This window comes from Dysidea avara, chromosome 13 (genome assembly GCF_963678975.1).
Source record: "Dysidea avara chromosome 13, odDysAvar1.4, whole genome shotgun sequence".
Taxonomy (NCBI): domain Eukaryota; kingdom Metazoa; phylum Porifera; class Demospongiae; order Dictyoceratida; family Dysideidae; genus Dysidea; species Dysidea avara.
The window spans coordinates 16,950,358-16,971,135 of record NC_089284.1 but is presented as its reverse complement, the minus strand read 5'-3'; the positions used below and the strand labels follow the sequence as shown (position 1 = coordinate 16,971,135).

Sequence of the window (20,778 nt, the reverse complement as noted above, 5' to 3'; positions counted from 1 at the left end):
TTTAAGTTGTATCGAACTAGCTGAACACAGATAGTGCATTTGGGCGCGCGGTTGATTGGAATTTGCGCACGTGTGCTTCTGTGTGGTGCCGAACGCGTAGGCGCTGAAAGGGAGCAATGTCTGGGCTGAGAATGTGGAGAGAACTAGCGAACGTGTCGCGGCGTCAAGCTAGAGGTATGGTAGGACCTAAAGTTTCGTTACATAATGGTTCACTTGCGCTAATAGCTGTTTTGTCAAATTTTAACCTTTCCTCTCCAGCTTGTGGCACGACACTACACAGAATGATATCTACCAGATTAGTATTACAAAGTGAGTGTTTTATTGGCGTGAAAACTTGTGCTCGAAAATGTTGGAACTGTCTTGTAGATGCAAAGAAGCACGTGAGCAGTGAAGTGAAGGATGGTGTAATGGTGATTAAAATAAATTCTCCAGGCTCTAAGGTATTGTTACAACCATTTGCATTGTTTAAGTGACGTCTTAATATTTTTAATAGGTGAATGTTTTATCTGAAGAGCTATCAAGAGAATTAGAAGAGGTATGGTGATGGACTATATGTGTATCTGTATCCTGTCACACATTGGAACAGGTGATGAATAGTGCTCTTAGTGACTCCAGTGTAACTAGTGCAGTCTTGATATCTGGTAAACCAGGATGTTTTGTAGCTGGTGCTGATATCGGGTGAGTATCATGTTAATTATTATGTTGTCATTGGACTGTATTATCAATGCAGCTGGTTAGATTCTGCTGGAAGTGTGGAAGGGGTATTTGAAATTTAAAGATATTTGCTGTATGTAGGAATTGTTATTTTAGCTATTGGGTATATCGAAAGCTGGGCAGACTACGATGCAGCGACTTGCAGACAGTAATAAGCCAGTTGTGGCAGCAATCAATGGCTCCTGCCTAGGTGGAGGGTTGGAGGTGGGGCTTCTGCAGTTTCTGAGTCTTGCATACTCTGTTGTTACTACAGTTAGCAATAAGTTGCCACTATCGTATGGCTACCAAGAGTCCCAAGACAGTTATGGGTGTGCCTGAGGTAATGCTGGGCCTGTTACCTGGAGCAGGTGGTACCCAGAGACTACCCAAACTAGTGAGTGGCCTTTTGTAGAATTTGTTGACACAACTGTGCTGAGTGTTAGATTTAAGGAATTGCTCAGCCATTGTTATGAGTGACTTCTTTTCATGAACAGATCTCAAATCGTTAGACCAATGTACTGTATGTGTAAGTTATTTATGGCTGCCAATTTAGGTGTTTATTTTCAGTATCGTCACTGTACAGGTTCATCGTTTGCTCTTTCACTGTATTCCAAAACTACCCAACATAATAGGTTAAAATTTTGGTTACCATTGTTTCTTGGAATTAATGAGAACTATCATCATCCATGTGTTTTGCTGAGACAGTTACTAAAACTAGTGTCTTTAATGAGTTTCCTTTCACTTGTGAGATGTGTCCCCTTGTTTGTTGTTAGGTTGGTATCCCATCTGCTCTTGACATGTGCCTCACTGGTAAGAACATCAGAGCTGATAAGGCTAAGAAGATGGGACTAGTGGATCATCTGGTTGACCCTCTAGGTTTGTGTAGTGTGTAGACTAGTGTAGTGTACGTAGTGTGTAGACTAGTGTAGTGTACGTAGTGTGTACGTGAGTGAGTGTAGCCTTTAACTGACCACAATACGTTTTACAATGTCAGCTTATTTCATGTCCCCACAGGTCCTGGTATTGAGCCATCTGAACAACGCACTGCTGATTACTTTGAGGAAGTAGCTGTTGATATGGCAAGGTAGTGGATCTGACGTGTCATGTGGTGTCACCACACATTCCCCCTCAGGAAATTAGCCTCAGGTGAAGTGAAGTTGCCATCCAGAGAGATGGGCTGGTTTGATTCAAAAGGTATTGTCTCTTAAATGATTAATGTGTAAAAGTACTAAGCTACAGCATTACTAGTGCACTATGGTGGCACATGATACGATTGAATTAGGAATGTGTTTTTGGCTTGGGATGCTTTTTCCTTGAGTAATAGTCCCCAATCCAAAATGGTGTTGCAGGTATTCACAGAGTTGTTATAGAAAGTTCTTTTTCCCACTCGTAGTGGGTATACAAGTATTGAGTCACTATTATTTTTAACAGCTAGGGGTATATCCTCATTAAAGTGTAACAAATGTAGTACCCCCACCCTCTATTCAACCAGTAAAGTCAACCTCATCATGAAGTGTTCACCTATTGAAATCTGACATGTTTAAGAAATATTTGTTTTGAGAGAACAATAAGTTGCAATTGTTTGCACTAGGATTCTGCAATGTTATTATCTGGTTCTTTTGTTGTTCACACTTGTGTATAGTACATGGTCTTTCCCAGAGACTAAACTGATTTGCTCTTTTTACAGAATCTGCCAGTGATGTAAAAATACACTGCAGAACATCATTGATAGCAATAGCTCTGATAACTACTTTGTAATATACAGCACACATGACAATTATAGGCACCACCACAATTGTTCTAATAACCCCCACCCTCTATCTGTTGTGTAGGATTCCAGTACAATGTGATTGCCAACACCAAGTTTGTCAGGAACTACGTGTTCAACCAGGCCAAGAAGGCTGTAAGTGATTGTGTGTTGTGTGTTGTGTGTTGGTAAACAATGCTGTGTACATACCATGGACATAAATTTTGTGGATTTCACTGTTGCTTGGCTGTTCATATAATCTTCATCCTCGAAAAGTTAGAGCTATTTGCTTCAGCTTGTTGTCCATACTTATGATAATAATGACGACAACCATGGTATTTTTCTATGCTACATAATATAAGTACATCTCCATATTTAGTATTTACTTTTGATGAGATGATAGAAAAGCTGTATGCAAATTGATTGATTCTCGAAAATATAATTATTTTATTTACAAATTTCATGCCTCAATAATTTGGTGCATCAAGCAGTGGTTACCTTGTGATTAATTGCTTGTGAGTGTGCCTAGAAATATGTGTGAGTCATTGTAGTAGGCGTGTTGTAATATTCCAGCTATAAATGCTTGAATTGTGTATGGGAAGCTTGCTGGGTTTCTTGTTACCTCTGCACACAGCTTGCTGTGAGATGAAAAGCTTTGCAAGCCGAACAGCTCAATACACCAAAATGCTTTCCAGTAGAGTTATCGTTGTGGATAGAAAGTTGTTTCTGTGGACTAGTTGATGGAGTAGTGGACTCATTATTAGTGAAATAATATTGTTATATTGATTTTGGAGTGAGTGACCTCAGCACATTGTGACATTTATTCAACCCAATTGTGTTCTGTAGCTTAACTCTTCTGAAGTTTGTGTAGACATTGGCTCTGTAAGAGAAAAGTTACAAGTCCTTTTTCGTTGATGACACTTACAATTGTTTGGTTTGCATCTTGGTCATCAGAGAGACCATGCATCCTGTGACAGTCCATATGTTGACATCACTTTGTTAACCTGTCCAGTATCACTTTCCCATCATGTCTGTGTAGTGTTGTGTGGTGTTTGGTTGAGGGAGGATACTTGTCTCTAACCTTAAACAGTGTCTTGATCAGAGAATTGAACTATAAACAACAACCTTGGATGAAGTGTACAAATATCTGTCTCTTTTGTAAATTGTGTAACAACTGAGTCCATTCCCAGAATGAAGAATATCATGACCTAACTATGTTGTCCTATTTTGAGATCAACCCTTGCAAACATATCATTCCTAGCAAGGGACTTGATGTCCTTATGAATACTGGCTCAAGAAATATTCTGATGAAAAACTTTTCTATATTAAAAAAATTTTGTTGTTATGTGGTATTACCTTGAGTTGATATGGCAATGTCAAACTCATCGACCACACAAGTGAGACTGACTGAATCAAGAGATGATGGATAGTGTGTGGTTACTGTAGTGGCAGTTTTAACTTGTCGATCGTGATAGTGTAGTGTTACTGGCTAGTTGTTGTGTACACCTAGTAGTGATGGTGAAAGTGTGTAGTGTTCAGTGTGTGTGGACATGGGTATGAGTTGGGAGGGGTGATGGGGGTACTAGCAATGTTGTATGTTGGCAGTGCTGGTATTTTCTGTACAGATGATTATCAAGTTTTGTTTGTTTGTGTTTGCAGTGATGTACTGTTATCTTTTTATCATCCTAATGTTGTGTTTAAGCATTCGGGATTTTTAGCTCGCCAATAGTTGAGGGTACATTTATCACATTTTCACAGGTTTTCTATCCTTCCAGAACCACTGTACAAGTATCCAAAAGCCATTTTAAATAGCACGAGTTGCTTTAGACCTTCAGTGCTGGTCACTTGTAAAGCTCCAATAACAATAACAAATAGTTTGGTCATGACTTTTATTAGTTGGTCAATGTGAGGATGGCTGGATGTGGCTGTATAGCTCTGTGGTGGGGGAGTTTTGTAAATTTCCTACCCAGTTTTGAGCTTCGATAGTCAGCTGCACAAGGCTCACCAAACATAGCCAGTAAAACTTAACTCTGGTTGATTTGACAGTGAGTTGTTCATGTAGCTTTGTGTCTGGGAAAACATCAAACCTGCTGTTGTGGGTGATAAGACCAGTTTTCCCAGACCCAATTGCATATAAGCAATCTAGTTTCGTGAAGCCAGGCCACACCTTTTCTTTTGTGTGTGGGTGGAAAAGGATATGCTGCACAAGGCTATTGTGCTGATAAAGTTGAGCAATATATGCTTTTCAGCAGTGCTTAAATGATCACCTATTATGCATACTATTCCAAAAATTATGCCACCGTTCTTAGCCAATAGTGTCAGTTTGTTTGCTGACCATTTATATTGATGTTTTCGACAGCTTCAAAAAGGCTTTCTCTTTAATTGTTCACTACATTTGTGACTTGTCATGTGTCTGACTACTTTATTAGAGTATCATAATTTACTTGCAGTGTAATGTAAAACTATTTTGGAGACACTGTGAATATTGTGATTCACAAAAAAGTCACCTACCGTATTTACTTGGTTAAACGCCGCACCTTTAATAGTTGCCACACTTGAGTGGTCACACAATCGATTGAGAAAATAATGGCTTAAACATCGTTCACGAGTATCAAGTGGTGGTCCAGTTTGAATAGTTGCTGCATGGATTTTTGGAACTAAGGTAATAAACGCCGCGGTGTTTAACCAAGTAAATACTGTATTCTAACAAAGCAGTCAACTCATCACGTCATACAAAAAAGTAAACAGATAAGGAATTGGAATTGTTTAGTTCAATTAGAATTGGGATCAATGCACATAAAATGTAATGAAACAAGGGAGGTCACCTAGATGCATTGTATGTACTGTGGTATGTCAAAAGGTACCTATCGGGCTGAAGCAATGTCTATCGGTGAAAAATCAATTCTGTAGCCTTAGCCATTATTGAGCTATTGCAGCCCTAATCAAAAACTGCACAGTAGAACCTCTAATCTCTGAGGACCATAGGTGCAGATGTTTACTCTAGGGATGCAGTGATATTATACTGACATAATTTTAGGAGTGAGGAACATTTTGAAGTAATTATAAGGCTTTTGACAGTTTGCAATTTCCATAATTTCGTTAACCCTTAAACCTGCATAATCCAGAAAACTGGATTCAAACTTAATAAGTACACACGCCCTGCACAAAGGGCTATAACTTTCAAAGTGTCTGTCCTATAGCTACACAATTTACGTCAATCTACTCATGATGCAAGAAGGATTAAAATGATACCTAGGGATTTACACGCTAAATGGTGAGGCCAAAACTAGTCGTGTAAGTAACTTTTCTGTAAGGAAATACGCAAACTATTTACAGAATGATCCATAACTAGATGGTGGTTGCTCCTATCACCTTGCAACTAATTCCATTTGATTCACCATTAAATTTTCCATCAGGCCATATATGACTCACAAACCCACAATCGAAATCAAAAAAACACGTGGCTAGAATTTTGAAACATGGAGATACGACTCGTTCATCACTTCATAACAAGTAAGTCGCTGTAGTTACAGTGTTAATTTAACCTTCCCAGTGAACAGACTTTTAATCAATGTAGTTGTGGGTAAGTTACCCTACCTAGTGTTACCATGCATGCCCATATTGTGTAAGCGCACATTTCCCAAAAGTTCTTTGCGGGCTTAACAATTGAGATACTCTAATAGAGCAGTCAGAAGTTCTAATAAAATTTTATATTATTCCTAATATAGTATAGGCACGTGTTTATCACACTGGAATAATTTTGATGGTGAAAAGAATAAATAGGCTGGAACAATCGAGTGAACCCTAGGAAGACACCTACACTGTAAAATTGCATTAGGTGAAACTGTCATAATCTCATGATCATACACCCAAACTATCAACACACTGATATATCACTAATACAGCAATACAATATGACTAAGTAGTTAGTACAATATTCTAATATATCAATATGTATCACAAAGTGTACTATGTAAGAGGAGTCTGGACCTGAACAATTTAACCACCCTATGTAGAATGTAGTGTACTGTTAGTCTGTGTTCACCACTTCATTGTGTGTGTAGGTAATGAAGAAGACAGCCGGGCTGTATCCTGCTCCTTTGAAAATAATGGAAGTGATGAGAGCTGGTTTGGAGAAGGGACGTGAAGAAGGTTATGAGGCAGAAGCTAAGGTGGGTTGCAAGGCCTGTAAGCCAGTCAAATTTTTAGTAGAACAATGTAATTGCAAGTATGCAGTCTTGTGCCAAACATGTCTATCCCAATTTTTCAAACTTTTCCGGACTCTTCTATACATGATTGGCTGAGCACAAACTAGTCATTTTCACGCACTCCTCCAAATCCATTTTATTGTTTCTCTCCATGAACAGGTGAATCCAATGCTGTAAAGGTTTTACAGTGAGACCTTGATTACTTCAATTATCCGAGCAGTAGCAGTGACTGTTCTAATAGAATATTTTGTCAACAGGTGTATGTTCTATTAGAGTAGTTGAACACTGCTCTATATATAAATGAATGGGCTTCATTTATCCAAACTAATTCACTTATCTGAACACTTTTGTAATTAAACTGACACACAGGTGTTAGGATAATGGAGGTCCCACTGTATTGATTTGAACTTTGTTTCAGTACATACTGTCAAACGTGCATATTTTACTATGCAGTGGATCGCAGTGGATTTTAATACATTTTTATGGCTAAAATAGAATTTTGCAAGAACAGTTTTTGCTCAGCCAGTCACATATGGGCAGCTTAGCCTGTATATATTATGGTAATAGAATTTAACTTGCTGCCCCAATTTGAAAAGGGTCTAGCTTGCAAAACAAGTTGTTGGTGAGTGAGTGTTTATGATTTGTGTGTGTTAGGGCTTTGCTGAACTAGGGATGACATCAGAGTCTGCTGCTCTCAGATCACTGTTCTTTGGACAAGTAAGTGATTATCTAGAACAAAGCAGTCCAGTTGTACTTGAAGGAGAACAGCCTACAAGTTGTTTTTACTCTGCTGTAGACCGAGTGTAAGAAGAATAGATTTGGTAAACCTGCCAAGGAAGCAAAGACCGTTGCTGTCCTGGGGGCAGGGCTTATGGGTGCAGGTATAGCACAGGTGGGTGTGGTTTAACATTGTGGTGCAGTAGCACACCAGCCCCACCCACTAACTTCCTACAGGTCAGCTTACAGAAAGGTTACAGTGTGATACTAAAGGATACAACAGAACAAGGGGTTGTCAGGGGTTACCAGCAAGTACACAATGGGTGAGACATCACATGATCTTACATGACAATAATGTATACACACAGGTTGTCAGAACGGGTTAAAAAGCGAGCAATGACAAGGTCTGTCTGTATGTCTGCATGTGCAGTAGATCCTTAATTATCTGACATAAAATTGATATTTTAGTGTAGATGTATAGAATTGGCCCTAGGATGTTAAATTCACTATAGATCTAAATGCACACAACATATACTCACGCCATGTCAGTGGTGTAGCCAGACTTTTTGCCATGCCAGGGTATTGGGCGGGCAAACCATTCGACCACGCAACACACATACACATGCCTATCTTCATATTATGGACATCAACACAGCTTTTTGTATTCATCCCTACGTATACCTACACTACTGTATGACTAATGTACTGTAACCTTACTCTGTAGACGTGAAGCTATTGACCTTCTTATTCCTTACTACATCTCTGTGTATGTCTTAATACCAGACTAGGATGAAACCTGAATTAAAGCACGGGGAACTTTTAGTGTAGTATCATGTGATGACTATGCCCTGCCAGTGCATGCCACTAGAATTGTCAGCCTAGAAATAAAAAAGAAAGCAATTGCTGACTGAACAAGTACTCCATACCGTTTGAACTATCACTAAGTGGTATCTACATGGATAGGTGGGTGCTAATGCCTAGGCTACCTCACCTCTATTCTCTGATCCAAGTTTTGATAGTTACACAAAATTAATGTTAACTGTCCATCCCAGTATATTGGAATAGTAAATACTAATTCTTGTTGTTCACTCCTTGTCACAATGTTGTGTGTTTTTTTGTTCTTTTATTGTATGTAATCACATGATCTCGCTTCTATTTATTGCCTTCTGTTATTGTACACAACTGAGTTACACATAGGGAAAATCCCTTGTATAACCCCATCTCTGTCCATCAACTAGTTAGAAAGAAAAATATTGGTGAAAATATCACGGTTAGTATTGTGTAAGTTGTGCTATATTCTTGTACAATAACTAGCTAACTTTAATCCATGCAGCCCATGGCTTTAATTACTCTGGGTGGCTGATGGTGGGGTAAAGTAGTCTGATGCCAGGGTAGTGCCCTGACTTGCCGGTTTGGCTACGCTTACTGTGCCATGCACACACACAATGGCAGATGTGGGATGGGGCATTTGTGGCAAATGTCCCCACTCTTTCATTTTCAAGCTACAGTACTTTAGCTAATGTTCCTGCCTTATAATGACAGTGTAATATATTAACCATGTACAGTTAAGCTGCATTTATGTTTTGTAAGCAAATAATATATTCGTATAGACCAGTCAATAGCTCTAATAGTACAGTCAGTGCAATATCTGTTTGTCAGTTGCTGAAGATCTAATTTTCATTGATCTATACATCTCATGATCAATAATGGTATAATTGAATGTAAATTAATACTATTGCTAGGGAACTTTTCTCACATGTATCTGACCAGACGTGCACACATATTTTTCATCATTACAGTTTTGAGAGAGACACTATGATGTCATCAATGAGTGCACAATTGGACTACAAGGTGACTTGTTCCCATGTAAACTACACCATTACCAGTCCTGCTGTAGAACTTCAAACAAGCTGATATTGTGATAGAGGCAGTGTTTGAGGATCTGGCAGTGAAGCATCGTGTCATTCAGGAGTTGGAGCAGGTAAGCTATCTGGTTAATGTCAGGGAAGGTAGGCAGTACAATGGTTAATAATTAGCACAGCCATTTCTTGGCTGTCGTTTTTTCATTTCACATCTTATAACACTGCTTGTTTTTGTTTGTTATTGAATGCCTTTTGGTAGTTTGATAAACAGTAGTAGCTGCTTCATTTTAAGATGCTCACTAGCCACACCCATTTATTTCACTTGCTCTTACAGGTCATCTCAGATGATTGTGTGTTTGCATCTAACACTTCTGCACTTCCCATCACCAAGGTAACCATGTCAAACATGCCTGGTACCATGATCATGTGATCTTAAACAGATTGCTACAGCTAGCAAGAGACCAGAAAAGGTGGGTGTGGCTGGTAATGCTGCAAACATTAGCCCCACCTACCCCTCAGGTAGTTGGAATGCACTACTTCTCACCAGTGGATAAGATGCCTCTGTTGGAAATAATCACCACAGATAAGACATCTAATGATAGTGCAGGTATTTAACATTGTTGGGTTTATGTGCTCATAGCACATGATACCAATTTACATGTATTACTTTCTGTCAGCATTTGACGTTTTTCTTGACATAATTAAACATTATTTGTATTGTGTTTAGCTCAAGCAGTAGCAGTTGGTCTGAAACAAGGGAAGACAGTAATAGTTGTAAAAGATGGACCAGGATTTTATACTACTAGAATATTGGCTCCTATGTTGTCTGAAGCTATCCGTCTGTTACAGGTGTGTGTGTTTGTGTGAGTACGTGCATGTGTAGTGTGTACGCGTGCATGTGTAGTGTGTACGTGCACGTGTGTGTGTGTGTGTGTGTGTGTGTGTGTGTGTGTGTGTGTGTGTGTGTGTGTGTGTGTGTGTGTGTGTGTGTGTGTTCAATGTACTACTGAGTCATTGCAGTGTGTAGTGTCACTGTTATCCATTTTCCAGGAAGGACTAAGCCCCTTGGACTTAGACAAGTTCAGTAAGGGATTTGGATTCCCTGTGGGTCTAGCAACTCTAGCTGATGAGGTGAGCACTATTTAAAGAAATTTGTATTGGGATCACATGATCCACAGGTTGGGATAGATGTTGCTACACATGTTGCCAAGGATCTAGGGGATGTGTTTGGAGAACGGTTTAGAGGTGCCAACATAGAAGTTTTGGAGGAGTTGGTATCTGCAGGATTCCTAGGTGGGTAAACTTGTTCTCACATGACATCTTTAATCTTTAGGATTTTGTGGTTCATCTTCTGTATTTCAAGTATCAACAAACAGATAGCAGTAATCTCTGTGATCATTAAAAAGGGCACTGAACTTAATTAGAGTGTAGAGGATATTGGTCATGTGACTCGAGCATCCTATGACGCAGAGGAGGTGTAAAATTAAAAAACAACTTTAGGGTTACATTGAAAACTAGGTTCCAATCAAAAGCTTTCTTAATGGTGCAGTGAACCCCTGTGGTAATACAGTTGATTTAAGGTGCAAGTAGCATTTACATGATCACATTCGCAACTCACATGCAGGAATTGTTTATTACATTTTGCAATCAACCTGAAATCGACCGTTAGTGTACAAGGTGATTGGAGACATCATCACGTGGAGCTTATTGCATGAAACAGAGGGCAGTAGCATCATTCAAGGTCTCCATAATCCTGTAAAGCCAGATTAAGCATCAAAAGTCCAATTAACATAAATTCTTTTTGATGGTGCTTAACGTGTGTCATATCTCCTCTGTCTGACATATCAGCATATGTGACTGCTCAACCAAACACGGTGCAATTTGGATAATGGGTGGATGGCTTGCTTTGCTAAGAAAGTCACATGACACTTTGAAAGCATGTTTAATCTCTTGGAGGGGTAATGTATGAATCTGCCATATGCACATTAGAACATCAATACTGGGTAAAATGGCTTGTTAAAAACTTTTAAACTCTACCTAGCAATGAAATTGATTTAAACATTTCTTTTACAGGTCGTAAGAGTGGGAAAGGTTGCTACATTTATGGTGGCCGCAAGAAATCTGTTAACACACAAGCTGGAGAAATACTACAAAAATATTTAATAGAAAATAAAGGGAGGTGGGTGTGTCAGTACTATCGCATGATGTCATGTGATGATCACATCATCTAGTCATGACCCTAAGGAAGTACAAATGAGGTTGGTGACACGTTTTGTCAATGAAGCTGTACAATGCTTACAAGATGGCATCCTAACTAAACCTGTAAGAATCATGTGATATATGTCATGTGATCCAGTATGATGACATCACAGCTTGATGGAGATATTGGTGCAGTATTTGGACTTGGTTTCCCTCCATTCTTGGGAGGTGAGAACACTGTTAAATGTTTAGTTGACAATTTTAGTGTGGGAATTGTTTAGGTCCATTCCGTTTTGTTGATGCATACGGAGCTGAGAAGTTAGTTGATGACATCACAAGGTTTAGGGATACCTATGGTGACCACTTCCAAGCAGCTGATATGCTAAAACAATATGCTAAGCAGAACAAGAAGTTCTATTAGGCTCCAATATTAGTGTATTATTCAATTTGTATAACAAGTCTATTATTGTGTGACTGTGATGTCATTTGGTGAGATTATGTCTACCCTGTATTTGGAACAGGCTACATGCACTATGTAGTGTTGGGTTGTAAATTGGGGTCTATGGTTTAATAAATGGGATTAACAAAGAACTGCACGTGAGTAAAAGCAGGTATTTTTTGAGGTTCAACTACATTCTTGCAGTTTTGATCACGTGAAGACAATGGCGAATGGTGGTGTAGAGAAGGATTGGCAGCAGATCGAGGAAGAAATAACTTGTTCCATCTGTGGAGATCTTTTTACTGATCCAAAGACCATTCCGTGTTTACACGCCTTCTGTAAGTGATGTATAGAGTCTAATAAGAAAATGGTGACCGATGTTTGTTGTCCGTTGTGTCGTGCACCACTTCTGCAAGACGAGATGGCATCTATTCCTACTAATTTTGGGGTTAGTCGTTTGGTTGAAATTTTTATAAAGCGACAAAAAGCGGGAGAATCCTCAGTGGAGACGAAGTGCGCTAGTTGCGAGGAGAATTTACCAGCTGTCACGTGGTGCATGCAGTGCGAAGATCCTGTGTCATGATGTAATGAAATACACAACTGTTCCAATCAAAGAATTTTTCCAAAATCCCAAACAAGCTCTATCCACACCAGAAAAGGAAGAATATTGCAAGTCCCACACCAAACAAACACTAGACCTGTACTGTAAGACTTGTAGTAGTTTAATATGTCGAGACTGCACCTTGAAGGATCATCCTTGTGAGAAACATGATTTTGACTTTGTTGATGAAGTGGTGGATGAAGAAAGAGAAGATGAAACAAGTCACTGCTCCACTGAAACAGTTGTTAGAATGAGTAAGAAATGGAGTGAACAAAATTGAGCGTTGTGAGAAACAAGTTGACATGGAGAGTGAAGCAAATATTGAGAAGATACGAGCTACACATGGTGAAGTTTACAAGTTGTTGAAGCAACAAGAAGAGGAAACGGTTGGAAAGGTGAACACCATCAAGACTTCATTTAAAAAAGAGACTCTCCTTACAAAAGGAAACTGGGAAGTCAATGGAAAGCCATTTGGTAAGCTGTGAGGAGTTTTGTGAGAATGTTGTGACAGTTAACAGAACTAGACAATTATTAACTTACAGTAAGTGAATTGAGAGTAGAGTTGATGAACTAACAAAGCAAGTGGAACATACTAGCCTTGATCCAGAGTGTAAACCAAGTGACATGATTATTAACTATCGTAAACCAGTTGAGTTAGTTAATGATTCAGTTTGTGATGTGTCTTGTGTTCCACATTTACCTGATTGTACTGTGAGTTGTCCAGTAATAATTAGTGATCCAGTTAAAGTGACTGTTACACTGAAAGACATTTTTGGGTGTCCTGTAGTGAACCAATCAAAAGATCTAGAAATCCGTTATAACAAGGGGAGGAAGTTTTTACAGAATGTACATTTTGAAGAAGAGTCAAGAGGACAGTACTATATATGGTATAATCCTAAAAGAAAGGAAGATCATCTATTATCAGTTTACTGGAGAGGATTAACACTGAACCATGAAGAAATTAAGGTGTTGGTGAATGTACGAGACTATGCTACCATCAAGCAGGAGGTGAAGATCATTGACAAATATGGACCAACTAACAAGAGAGTAGTCTGGCCTTATCTGTTGGCTAATGGACCTAACAATGAACTTATTGTTCGTGACAATTCCACCTATCAGTTAGTAGTATTTAATAAATACTTCCAATACTCTCATGCTATTGGTGGAGAAGGTAGTGGAAATGGAAAGTTTCAGTGCATTACAGGAATAGCAGTAGGCAAGAAGGAATATTTGTATGTTACTGATCGCATTTTACATTGTATTCAAGTTTAAACTAAATGGTGAATTTGTTTCCCAGTTTGGCAGTAAAGGTACTGATGGTGGACATTTTCAGTCTCCTTGGGGCCTAGTGTTGTCTCAGTCAGCAATGTTGTTAGTGTGTGACAATGACAACCACAGGATTCAAGTTTTTCAAGATGAACAGTACTGTTATTGCTTTGGATGACATGGTACAGAGCCTGGAACCTTCAATCAGCCTTTTGATCTGACACTGAGTAATAGTGAAGGTCAGTTGTTCATTACAGAATGTGACAATCACAGAGTCCAGGTATTCACTCCTAAAGGACAATTCCTTAAAATATTTGGTAACTTTTCTGATGTCCAGTACAAATTACAAAATCCAGTGGGAATACACTATACACCTTTTGATCAGTTCCAGTGGCACTGTATTGATGTTTGAAGAAGATGGGAAATTTACATCAGCCATTGAAAGTACCAATCAAGGCGAGAAAAGGTTTAGTTGTCCTTGTGGAGTAGTGATGATGGATAATGGACGGATTATAATAGCTGATAGTGATGGTGACAGGCTAGTAGTGTTTTAGTAACAATTTACACTAGTAGTATTTTAGTACTAGTTTAAATTTGTAGTGACTAGTGTTTTATGTTGTAGGAAGTGTGTTATTTGTTGTTGTAGATTTGTTATTAAAGAAATTTTTTTTTTGGTATATATATACATAAGATAAAACAGTACATAATAAGCAAATTTAAATATGGGCCTCAGCGACCTACACAGCAATTGGTGCCTCAGCAACGGGACAGCGCAGACTGGACCTGGCACTGTGAATGCACATAATTGCAGATCTCAACAAAGAGAAGCTTAATTTACATCTCAGCCATCCCATCACTATTCCAAAAGAAAGATTGTGCTTAGCACTCAAAAGGTTGGCCAATCTCTTATAAAACTGAGTAGCAGCATCACCCATTCCACCAGTAGTGGTGAAAATTAAATGAAATTGTTTTCCAAAAAGTGTGTGTGTGTGTTTGTATATGTTTGTCTTTCCGCACCTACGTGAGCAAAATTTTGTTTGCTAAAAACAGCCTTTTTGTGATAAATGAAGGCCATATAGAGCAGTAGAGCCTGTACTAAACTTCTGGGCAGGTAAGCTTTGGTTTATGACGGTTAATACTGAAATACGGGTGAAACGAGTTTTATAAGGACATGTATTTTATGTCATTTGAGCTTGCAAATTAGACAGAAAATAAGTTCCCACTGGAATACAGTGTGTATGTGCACCAGTGTTGGTCACATGAATAAGGTAGGGGTTGGTAAGAAATCATATGGTTTCGTGGATTTTTGCACCTTAAAAACGGCCTTGCAATAAGTTTTATCCAAAAAACCACCTGGAATACATTAGTACTGTTATAATGATGCTAAACGAAGCGAAAAGTTGAATGTTTCGATGTACAGTGAGTTTTAAAATTCACCTATACACCTTGGTTCGTCTGCCAGCCTGCCTGCTGTAAGACCTGGTAGCACTAGGTGTACGGCTCCAGAACTTTCAGACAGCCAAGGTAATGACGGCAGATTCACAAATCTGTTGTTCCAATTACGTTCTGTCCACTGCACCATGCTGTTTGCTTTCATCATTCATTCACTTCTTTGTTTTTCTCGAAGGATAATTAATAGTTGAGACGCTTAATAGTTGCGGCGCGCCTCAACCCAAACACGTGGTTTTAATGTACCTATCAATGTTATCCCCCACCTCCCCCCTCCCGGGCGTAGAGGGGGAAATGGTGGGGATTTGACTTTTTGAAAAATCAAATTCTCCACCCACTGGGGAACAACTAGTGGTCAAATCTCCATGTAGTATCGCTGGAATAAACTTTAGGAAAAAGATCAATTCTTATAGCTCACAAGCTAAAGCAAACACCTAAAATTTCGAACGATCAAATGCCCCACTAGTGGGGCAAAATTTCTGATCAAATCGGTGAAAATCCTCCACTAATCCCTTAGTAAGCCCGGGAGGGGGGTAGTGGGGCTTAACATTGATAGGTGCATAACGAAGGTGTGAATACGTGTGCCTAAGATGGCGTAGTACCCAAGAAGTTGTCTCTAGCATTTATTAATGATGGGTAGTCGTTTTATATAGTCTTAATTACCAGTTTAGCTTTTTTTTGTGAGGTAGCTAGCTAATAATGTCTTTGAGGGGCGGAGGATCCAGACTTCTAAAAGCAAGGGTTCCACTCTTATAATGGTGGACTCTCCAGTGATGTTTTACTGTAAAATCATCAACATTTAGGCCATTAGAAATGCAGCTGAAGTCTTAAATAGTTGCTGTAATAGCTTTAAACAAAGAGTTAATAATAGTGGAGGGAGAGTGTCTAACACTGCATAGGCCTGTAAAAATGATCCTGAGGATTCTTTCTGTGAAACTCTGTAATTTGTAGTATTCTCCATTGGTGAAGATTGTTTCAATCATTGCATTTCTTTGTTCTCTCAGCAGTGGCGATTCTAGACCTGACCTACAGGGGTGCCAAGTAGGGAATAGTATGACTATTGTTGTTTGGCTGTAATATAAAGTAGAATTTCAGGGGGTCTGGGGGTACAACCCCCAGAACTTCAGAAATTTTGCAATTTGAAGGCTTGAAAAAAGCCTAAAATTTTAAAAACATGAAAAATGCTAAAAATAGCAATGCCAATCTATAGTGCAACTTTTCCCCAAGATTTTAAAAAGTTATTTTTCAGCCCCCCCCCCCCCCTTGAATCACCTATGTCTCTCAGTGTGCAATCATCACATTTCCTGTGTGAACATTTTACAAATCTGAAGGAATCCCTCAGGATTATTTTTTACAGGCCTATGCAGTGTTAGACACTCTCCCTCCACTATAGACCTTATTCATTTAGAACAGTAAGCGCCCTCTGATGTCATGCAAAGCCATACAAGGGTACGTATTTACCATGGTGATAGCTTTTCGGACACCATTTTGAGTTCTAAAACTGGGTGAGCGCTACCATGTTACCATAGTTATGGTACTGCAAATAGTGATTTTGGCAGAGAATTGTGATGTTACTATGGTTTTGGTACTGCAAATGGCAAATATTGGCGGACAACTCTTTCGCAACGAGTTATAAGCGCTATGAAATTAATTCAGTGAATAAGGTCTATTGTTTAAACTGAAGACAAAACGATAATTATTTTTAGAGGTGTTTATTGCGTACGAAGGTAAAAGATAGCTGCTTCAAGTGATATTTATACTATATGGAAAACAAAGAGTATAATATAGCTAGCTAGCTAGACAAAAAAGTAAGTAAACTAGCTACTTAAATTTCAAAAGGAAGTAAGGGTTGATAATTATTCGAGATATTATTATCATTTTTTTTTATTTTGTTTGTTTTTAAAAACAGGAAAAGATAATAATATACACTCAAACAGTGGGCAGAGAGGCAAACTCTGCCCAATCCTGTTGATATTATACACACGCTACAAAAGGTAAGGAAACAAGCTCAAAAATGTTACAGCTGAAATGAGAAATGATCCAGCAGTAAAAAGTAAGGAAACAAGATTAGACGACTACTTGCTAAAAAGAGATACATTTTAATCCCTACTTTTGGCTAATTTGATGGTCTCATTTCAAGATGCTAGCCAAAAGTAGGCATTAAAGTGTGTCTCATTTTAGCAAGTAGTCATCTAATCTTGTTTCCTTACTTTTTACTGCTGGATCATTTCTCATTTCAGCTGTAACATTTTTGAGCTTGTTTCCTTACTGCAAGGAGCAATTTATTGAAGCTATGGCTGGCCGGTGGCGGAGGCATACCAGAAGGTGGATGAGCTGGCGGCGGAACGCGATATCAGCACTAAGCGTTTGGAAGTATAAAATCTGTTGAGCAGAAAAATCGACAAAAAAGAAAAAGGGAGGAAAATGGTCCAAGGGAGCCCCAACCAGCATATGCTGGCCCCCTGCAGCTGATGGGTAACTTTGGAGGTCCACCACTGCCACAGTGTACCCAGTATTACAACCTCTGTCATATGTCAGACCACCCAGCTGGCCCCAGAACTTGGATACCAGGACGGGTTTCAACTGTTCACAGATGGGCCATTTGAGAAAAAAAAATTGCCCTAATGAGCCAACTAGGCTGTATCCTTTTTGAGCAATTGCTCACTGGTGGTAACATCTTGTGCAGTGAGGGTGCTTGATATAATAGTTTTGTGTCCTGTGTTAGTACTGACCCTTTGTGCAGTGAGGCTACTAAAGGTGTTGATTATGGATTCTATAATAATTGTATATCATGTGATAATGTGTATCATGATGGTGGTATGGGTGTTGACAAGGTTCCACAGCTGTCTAGTAAAGGTGTTGATAATGTATGCTCAATAAACCACACAAGCTCACCACCCCAAACAAGTGGACCCCTTCCTGGCTTCAACATTAATTGACTTACACCTTGGAAAAGTGTCTGTACCCCATGAAAAAATTTCTGCATTACAAGCTCAGTTAGCCCAGGTTTTGAAAGAAACTAAACTATCACCTAGGTTCTTGGCCAGCATCACAGGCAAAATAATCTCTATGTCAGTAGCTCCGGGCCCAGTAGCTAGACTAATGACAAGAGGCTTGTATGTACTCATTAATGCACAGCAGACATGGTGTGAGGCCCTGGAGATTACTGATAGTACAAAGTCTGACCTTCAATTCTGGTTTACAGAGATTCAACATTTCAATGGTCAAAATATATGGGTGGGGCCCTCAGCACTAAGAGTGGTATGTACTGATGCAAGCAACTGATGCAAGCAACTGATGCAAGCAACACAGGCTATGCAGGCTACACTGTATAACATGGCTGTCATATATATATATATATATATATATATATAGCTCATGGTCTATGGTTCCCAGATGAGGCGGTTAAAAGCTCCACTTGGCGTGAGATCCATGTAGTCAGATTAGTGTTGGAAGCACTTAAAGCTAATCCGTATTCTTATGGTAGGAAGTAGGAAACCTGACTTGCAGGCTGAAGTCCTGGCAATTTTCTCAGTTTCCCTGTCCCACCATTTACACATACAGCCAGAGTGGGTTCCAAGAAAGAATAACAAAATTGCAGACTATCCCAATCACATAGTGGATTATGACGATTGGAGTCTCTCACAAAAACCTTTAGGGAATTAGATGTGCAGTGGGGACCCCACACAATAATGGCAAAGTTTTCAGTTTAAAAAAAAAGTACTTTATTGGTTCCTTTTGACTTCATATTTGTGGACCTATACAAGTACAAGTATTTTGGAATTTTCAACTAGAGTAGGGACCATAGCACATCGATAAAAAGTACTGAAACAAGTTGGAGTAGTGCATGATATCAAGAGTAAATCTACTCTTGATGATATTAAATCACAGTAAAACAATAAGAAGTGTTATATCCCTACTGTGCTCAAGATACCATAACGGAAATGTACAGTAGGGATATAACACTTCTTATTGTTTTACTGTGATTTAATATCATGGACTACTCCAACTTGTTTCAGTACTTTTTATTGATGTGCTATGGTCCTTACTCTAGTTGAAAATTCCAAATTTTTTGAAATACTTGTTTGTTAACTTTTTTTGTAAACAATTTTATTATGACTGGTGAACCCATGCATACCGCATCTGAAATGGCACTGTGCACCCCAGTTATAACAATTATCGTCTGAAAAGTGAAGTATCGATTATGCTTCATTGTCAGCTATGTTCAACCTGTTACACAGCATTTCGAATCAAGAACTGTTCGAAAAGCACCTCTACACAATCCACACATACCAAAAGAAATAGTGCCGCACGCCCCAATTATATTAACTATCGTTTGAAAAGTGAAGTATCCATTACGCTTTGCTGTCGGCTATGTTCAACCGGGTACACAGCAGTGCGAATCAAAAACTGTTTGAAAAGCACCTCTGTAATCAAAATAGCCACTATGAAAATTATGGACGATTTCCGTTATGAAGGGAAGCCATCATGTGCTACCGCCAAATCAACACCTTTTGCTGTCAGCAAAGATGAATGGGACACAAAGGAGGACACTGGTAAGTCCATGAAGAGAGCATTGTACATACTGAGGGCACCTGTCGGGACGAAGTGACGTCGAACAGTGAAAAAATCAAGCCCATAGCCTTAGCTGTTATCGAGTTACGCTTAGCTGTTATCGAGTTACGCTTAGCTGTTATCGAGTTACGCTTGTCAAAAATCAAGCCCAAAGGCATCAGTCAGTTACTTACTCAGTCAGTAGAAAATTCCATCAAATAAAAATCTTTAAAAATTCCATAGCAACTTGTTGAAAGCATTTCAGGTCGATCTGAAAGCTTGTTTGGGCTTAGTTTTACCTAACCAATACTGCCTCATTGTCGTCAGGGAAAACTGAGGCTGGTTTTTGGGTGATATTAACTCATGGGCCATGCCTACTCCTTTGTGGTCTCTATTATACAGTTACTATCAGACATGGGGTCAAGTACATTTAAAAGTACTTAAGTAAAGTACAAGTACTTTAGAATTTTCAAAGTACAAGTACAAGTACTCCAGCAGCAATCAAGAGAGTACTTAAGTAAAGTACAAGTACATGCTGGAAGTACTTAAGTAAAGTACAAGTACATGCTGGAAGTACTTAAGTAAAGTACAAGTACATTTTGCTGTAGTAAAATATATGCTGTATTCAGTGTATTGTAGTATGTAAGTGTGCCTAGGGGTGTTGGTTTTTGTCAACCACTCTTTCTCTTAAACTCTTAAAATTCACTGACTTGAACAGCAGCATTGTTTTTGTTTGCCAGAATGCTACGACATCATTAATCATGGTAACATGGTACATTGTAAGGTTGGGGAAGGCAGTAGAAGAATTGTAAGAAGTTGTAAACTGCACTTTCACCCACTGTGTACAAACTACGTACAATGTTTGCAGTACTTACAAGTACTTAAAAGTACTCAAGTACATACAAGTACTTAGCAAAGTACTTGAGTATAAGTACAAGTACATTGGGGGAAATTAGAAAGTATTTAAGTAAAGTACAAGTACTTTCAAATCTGTACTTAAGTGTACTTAAGTATAAGTACTCATGTACTTGGCCCCATGTCTG

General features: G+C 38.9%; 2 protein-coding genes across 2 annotated transcripts; both read left to right on the top strand.

Moving 5' to 3' along the window:
- The first annotated feature begins 27 nt into the window (after positions 1-27).
- LOC136243055 (trifunctional enzyme subunit alpha, mitochondrial-like) lies at positions 28-11,919 on the top strand. The gene is made up of 29 exons (XM_066034572.1): positions 28-174; positions 259-309; positions 367-440; positions 494-535; positions 587-678; positions 731-761; positions 811-918; positions 968-1,087; positions 1,467-1,569; positions 1,708-1,777; positions 1,826-1,887; positions 2,526-2,596; positions 6,505-6,612; positions 7,303-7,365; positions 7,445-7,540; positions 7,603-7,688; positions 7,734-7,769; positions 9,165-9,216; positions 9,263-9,346; positions 9,562-9,618; positions 9,668-9,697; positions 9,747-9,834; positions 9,955-10,076; positions 10,278-10,358; positions 10,406-10,520; positions 11,301-11,406; positions 11,459-11,549; positions 11,600-11,654; positions 11,708-11,919. Exons 1-29 carry the CDS (start codon positions 117-119, stop codon positions 11,845-11,847), a joined length of 2,292 nt encoding a protein of 763 aa, XP_065890644.1. The 5' UTR covers positions 28-116; the 3' UTR covers positions 11,848-11,919.
- An 849-nt stretch (positions 11,920-12,768) lies between these two features.
- LOC136242293 (E3 ubiquitin-protein ligase TRIM71-like) lies at positions 12,769-14,286 on the top strand. Its single transcript, XM_066033701.1, has 4 exons — positions 12,769-12,947; positions 13,027-13,678; positions 13,734-13,888; positions 14,118-14,286. Exons 1-4 carry the CDS (start codon positions 12,769-12,771, stop codon positions 14,284-14,286), a joined length of 1,155 nt encoding a protein of 384 aa, XP_065889773.1.
- The last annotated feature ends 6,492 nt before the right edge of the window (positions 14,287-20,778 follow it).

What these genes read in the sequence shown, in the direction of transcription:
- LOC136243055 (XM_066034572.1), top strand. Translation starts at nt 117, where the DNA reads ATGTCTGGGCTGAGAATGTGGAGAGAACTAGCGAACGTGTCGCGGCGT. An exon ending in CTGCTGGAAGTGTGGAAGGG is followed by an intron (nt 762 to 810) that starts GTATTTGAAATT and finishes TTGTTATTTTAG; the next exon opens with CTATTGGGTATATCGAAAGC. An exon ending in GACATCTAATGATAGTGCAG is followed by an intron (nt 9,835 to 9,954) that starts GTATTTAACATT and finishes TATTGTGTTTAG; the next exon opens with CTCAAGCAGTAGCAGTTGGT.
- LOC136242293 (XM_066033701.1), top strand. Translation starts at nt 12,769, where the DNA reads ATGGAGAGTGAAGCAAATATTGAGAAGATACGAGCTACACATGGTGAA. An exon ending in GGAAAGCCATTTGGTAAGCT is followed by an intron (nt 12,948 to 13,026) that starts GTGAGGAGTTTT and finishes AATTGAGAGTAG; the next exon opens with AGTTGATGAACTAACAAAGC. An exon ending in AGTGCATTACAGGAATAGCA is followed by an intron (nt 13,679 to 13,733) that starts GTAGGCAAGAAG and finishes ATTGTATTCAAG; the next exon opens with TTTAAACTAAATGGTGAATT.